The sequence below is a fragment of the Amaranthus tricolor genome, chromosome 10, assembly GCF_026212465.1.
Source record: "Amaranthus tricolor cultivar Red isolate AtriRed21 chromosome 10, ASM2621246v1, whole genome shotgun sequence".
Taxonomy (NCBI): domain Eukaryota; kingdom Viridiplantae; phylum Streptophyta; class Magnoliopsida; order Caryophyllales; family Amaranthaceae; genus Amaranthus; species Amaranthus tricolor.
This window is the reverse complement of record NC_080056.1, coordinates 1,409,158-1,414,386: the sequence shown is the minus strand read 5'-3', so window position 1 is coordinate 1,414,386 and position 5,229 is coordinate 1,409,158. Positions and strand designations below refer to the sequence as shown.

Here is a 5,229-nt window from a genome sequence, read left to right as displayed (position 1 = left end):
ATTTTTAAAACGATAATTGAAGATTAGAAGTTCAAAATTGAATTAGATTATAAAACATCATTGCCAAATTATATATCATAATTTAACTATTAACATATTCAATTTGAACTAAAACCTATACAATATCTTTAGAGACTTTGAAATATTTATTTTGAAAATGATAATTAAAGCTTATACGTTCAAAATTGAGTTAGATTATAAAACATCAATTGTCAATTTATGAATCATAATTTAACTATTAACATATTCAATTTGTACTATTTACAAATATATATATAAACGTGTTGAGGAAAGAATAATATCACTATATTGATCGATGATTAAAGAGTATGAGTACTCTTATATTCAATTAGAACCATCATGTTGTATTGAATAAAAGTACTTGTATTGTACAATGTTTTAACACTATAATTGATAGTGTTATTGACCGTTCATTTGTTATTTAAAATTCATCCATAGAATGATAAAATAATACCATTTTATTAACTTCGTTCTCAAATTGTCAAACAGAATCATATTTAGGTAGAAATTGATCAGTTTAACGTCAAAATTGATCACAAATAGGTCAAAATTGAAATTTTTTTATGTTAATGATGTTTGAAGTTAACTTTAAGTTAAAATTGATATTTTCAAGGTCAAAATAGATACCTTTGAGATTAAAATTAAAAAATGCCCACAAAATGAAAAAAACGAAAGAAAACATGTAAGATTAAGACATGTGCACCCAAATTGACGGTCTTATTATAAGGCCGTCTCATCCAAAACCAACTGCTTCCCTCTATCCCATATAAATAAAAAAAGTTATTATAATTATTTATCTCCTTCCAGCCGACCATTCCATCGACGCATTTCGATTTCTCTTCATTTCTCTCTCCAAAAAAATCAACATAAATTAAATTAAATAAATAAAACATACAAACAAACCCCATCTTCTTTCCTTTTCTCTTCCATTCTCTTCTTCAACCATGAAACTCAAACTAAACACCATTTTTATCTTCATATATTAATCTTTATCTTTCTTTCAAATTCTCATAATATTCTTTGCCAAATTTATCCAAACCCTAAAAACCAAAAAATAAAACTAAAAAAATAAAATGAGCATAGATGACGAATCATTGAGATCTCTATCTTTGGATTATCTAAACTTACTAATCAACGGTCAAGCTTTCAGCGATGTAACCTTCAGTGTAGAAGGGCGTCTAGTACACGCGCATCGTTGTATTTTAGCAGCGCGTAGTTTATTTTTCAGGAAGTTTTTCTGTCGGTCGGATCAACCCGGTGGGCTAGACCCGAGAATAATGGGTCAAGTATCATCCCCACGGGCGGATAATGGGCCGGGTCCAACCCAAGTAATACCGGTAAATTCAGTGGGGTATGAAGTGTTTATGTTGTTGGTACAGTTTTTGTATAGTGGACAAGTTTCAATTGTTCCTCAAAAACATGAACCTCGTCCTAATTGTGGTGAAAGAGCTTGTTGGCATACACATTGTACCTCAGCCGTTGATCTTGCTCTTGATACACTATCTGCCGCTAGATCTTTTGGTGTTGAACAACTTGCTTTGCTCACTCAGGTTCTTAATTCATTTTTTTTTCATAATTAAATTAAATTCAATAATTTCTCTTAAATCTCTCGCTCATATAATCAAAACAACAACACAAATTTTTAAATTTTTACATGAGACGATCTTATAGCGAGACCATTTTTATTAGGCTGATTCATATATATTAAGTATATTAAAATGATTGCTTATAATTTGTAAGGGATCAATTAGAAAAATAGGTAAATTATATAAATCCGTATTAGCAAGACGGTCTCATATAAGACATGCGGAAAACAAAAAACTATATTATATATATATATATATATATATATATATATATATATATATATATATATATATATAAAGTGATAAAAGAAATTGGTTAATTTTAAGCCAATTTTTTTTATTCGTAGGATATATATAAATAAAGAGATCAAAGTAATTGGTAAAATTTTAAGCCAATTTTTTTTTTCGTACGTATGCACAAGAGAAATGGAGCATTAATCGATCCATTTTTAATATAGAGGATTGAAACTCTATCATAATGGGGAACGGATTGGACTAATTTATTATTTAGTTCATTTATTCTTAATTATCTTGATTATTAATTAGGATCATTAATTAACATTTGAATCTTATAATATGTGTGTCATTGGGTTGAATAAGTGATGGGTGAGGTAAGAACTTTTTTTGGCCATTTAAAAAATTCTTATGAAAAAATAATATTACAAGAATATGATATTTTCTGGATGGTTTATGTTTCTTTCATTTTGAAAAAAAGAGTTTGGTTTTGGTAAAAATCACTAGAACAAAAATTCTATATACTTACCCAAATTAGATCTTATGATCCCTAGTTGGTTACCTTCTACTACTAGTATATAATTGAAGTATTAATGATTACTCTTCCATCTCACTAAATTTGCATTATTTATTATTTTGTTTTATCTAACTTATATTAATATTATTTTTATATTTTAATTTTATTTTAATTTTATGGGAAATTATTAATGGGGTACTCTTAAGTTTTTGCACTATATCAATGATACCGTTAAGTTTTTTCGATTATCAATGCTACCCTCGGGTTATAGAGTGTTTTACAATTATAATCTTTTCTAATTTTTTCCGTCCAAAATTGTATAAAATCGTAAACTTTTTATTTATTTATTTTTCAATTTAAAACATTAAAAAAAAACTTAATGGTTTTGGACTATTTTGAACGGAAAAAATTAGAAAAGGTTACGGTCGTAAAATACTCAATAACGAGAGGGTACCATTGAAAATAAAAAAAAACTTATAAATATCGTTGATAAAGTGCAAAAACTTAAAAGACACTATTGATAATTTTCCTATTTATTTATATAGAGTAATTTTATTTTTGATATTTATTATTAATGGACGTTTTTTGTTTGTAACATTTCAATCACTATTTGATCATAATTGAAAAGGTTTTCATTTCAGTCAAGGTCTTTTCCTTTCACAGTTTGGGGGACAAAATTTAACTGATTTCTTGCAAAACATAACTTTCTTCATTTGGGGCATCTAAGTGTCTAAACTCTAATGTGGTAATCCTACTCATGTTTACACAAACTCTCATAGGAGAATTTAAAATTCAACTTATTCATTCGGTAAAAATTCAAAAGCTTCATCTTGCTTTTGTTAATAGCAAATTCAAAACAACTAAGAATTAGAGTTTAGAACAATTATATTTCTGATTTTGTTATGTATTAAAATTAAAAGGGCAAATAGGCCATATTTTCATTCTTGTATGAATATTTTTCCGTGTATAACAAGCTAACAAAATAGAGTGTTTTTTTAATCGGGTATATATTATAGATTGCTTGTGAGCTTTTAATTATCCACTTAAATATATATGATATATTTGGTCGGATTAATATATTGACCTTTTCAAACTAAAACTTAACCGATAATTCAGACTCTAAATACTTAAACAAAATCTAGTATAATGTATGTTCCTTGCATAATTCTTCTTTCTCATCATAAATTACAAAATCATTTTTTGGAGAATTGTTACTTAGCTTGAATTTTAATTTTTGAATAAATTCAATTAAACCAACATTAGTAATTTATTAAATATTTGTATAATTAAAGTTTTATATTGTAGAGAATTAACTTAATTTGTATTTCCTTTCAAAAAAAAAAAAAAAAAACTTAATTTGTATTTGAATTTTAATTTGCAGAAGCAATTGGCAAGTATGGTGGAGAAGGCATCAATTGAGGATGTAATGAAAGTATTAATAGCATCAAGGAAGCAAGATATGCAACAATTATGGACTACTTGTTCCCACTTGGTAGCAAAATCAGGGTTACCCGCTGAAATACTAGCCAAACACCTCCCTATTGACGTGGTTGCCAAAATCGAGGAGCTCCGATTAAAATCCTCAATATCAAGACGGAGCGCGCTCATACCGCACTACCCTCCCCACCACCACTTCCATCCAGATCTTGGACTTTCGTCCCCGACCAATCAGGAAGACCACAAGATCCGTCGGATGAGACGAGCACTTGACTCGTCTGATGTTGAGTTAGTAAAACTCATGGTAATGGGCGAGGGTCTCAATTTAGATGAGGCGCTCGCCCTACACTATGCCGTAGAAAATTGTAGCCGTGAAGTAGTTAAGGCCTTGCTCGAACTTGGGGCCGGGGATGTTAATTACCCGGCTGGCCCTACGGGTAAAACACCACTTCATATTGCGGCCGAAATGGTTTCCCCGGATATGGTTGCGGTTTTGTTGGATCACCATGCAGACCCGAATGTAGGAACCGTAGATAATGTCACCCCATTGGATATCCTAAGGTCTTTGACCTCGGATTTTCTCTTTAAAGGAGCGATTCCCGGGTTAGCCCATATTGAGCCTAACAAACTTCGACTTTGTTTGGAGCTTGTGCAAAATGCTGCTATGGTAATCTCCAGAGAGGAAGCAAATGACAATAATAATAATAATAATAATAATAATAATAATGCTTCGTTGGCCTCGATTTACGTGCCAATCGGAGGCGATCAAGAACATACTACTAGTAGTAATAGTGGAAACCTTTGTATTGATTCAAGGATGGTTTATTTGAATTTAGGAGGTGTAGGCTCGACCGCCATGGGAGATCATCATCATCATGATCAGGATGGTAATCATACAAATCAGAGAAATTCGACATCGATTTATCATCATCACCATCACCATCACCAACATCATCATCATGAGTATTGAAGTTATAACTTTTCAATAGATTTTATTCTTAGTTTACGGAAAAAAATGTACTCCTTTTATTCCAGAATTTATCATGATTTTTATTTTTGTTCGCTTTATATTGAAAAGGTTTCACTACTTTTTTTTTATTCTCATTTAAATATTTTTAAAATATTATTAATATAATTTAAATTTTTTTAATTTACCTAACAATTAATTAGTTATTGATATCTACATTGTCAATCCTTCAATACAAATAGCAAACTCGTGGTGAGGAAGTAATTATTATTTATATTATAATATGAGAAAACCTTAAGACAAGGTTAACAAATGAATATGATACAAAATATTACATTCCATTTAATTAGGATTGGAGCTAGGGAGGATATGTTTTATAATTTAAAATGTAAAATAAAGTAAAAGATATAAATAATGTGCTCAATATATTTTCTTGCTTCTATTTGAAATTGACTTATATTTTCGTT

At 29.4% G+C, this 5,229-nt stretch overlaps 1 protein-coding gene across 1 annotated transcript; it reads left to right on the top strand.

Moving 5' to 3' along the window:
* Positions 1-907: 907 nt before the first annotated feature.
* LOC130826123 (BTB/POZ domain and ankyrin repeat-containing protein NOOT1-like) lies at positions 908-4,867 on the top strand. Its single transcript, XM_057691667.1, has 2 exons — positions 908-1,571; positions 3,740-4,867. The coding sequence occupies exons 1-2, from the start codon at positions 1,095-1,097 to the stop codon at positions 4,763-4,765; spliced, it is 1,503 nt and encodes a 500-aa protein (XP_057547650.1). The 5' UTR covers positions 908-1,094; the 3' UTR covers positions 4,766-4,867.
* The last annotated feature ends 362 nt before the right edge of the window (positions 4,868-5,229 follow it).

Excerpts from the sequence above, each read along its gene's own strand:
- LOC130826123 (XM_057691667.1), top strand. The coding sequence starts at position 1,095 with ATGAGCATAGATGACGAATCATTGAGATCTCTATCTTTGGATTATCTA. Across the intron at positions 1,572-3,739 it reads AACTTGCTTTGCTCACTCAG|AAGCAATTGGCAAGTATGGT; the intron begins GTTCTTAATTCA and ends TTTAATTTGCAG.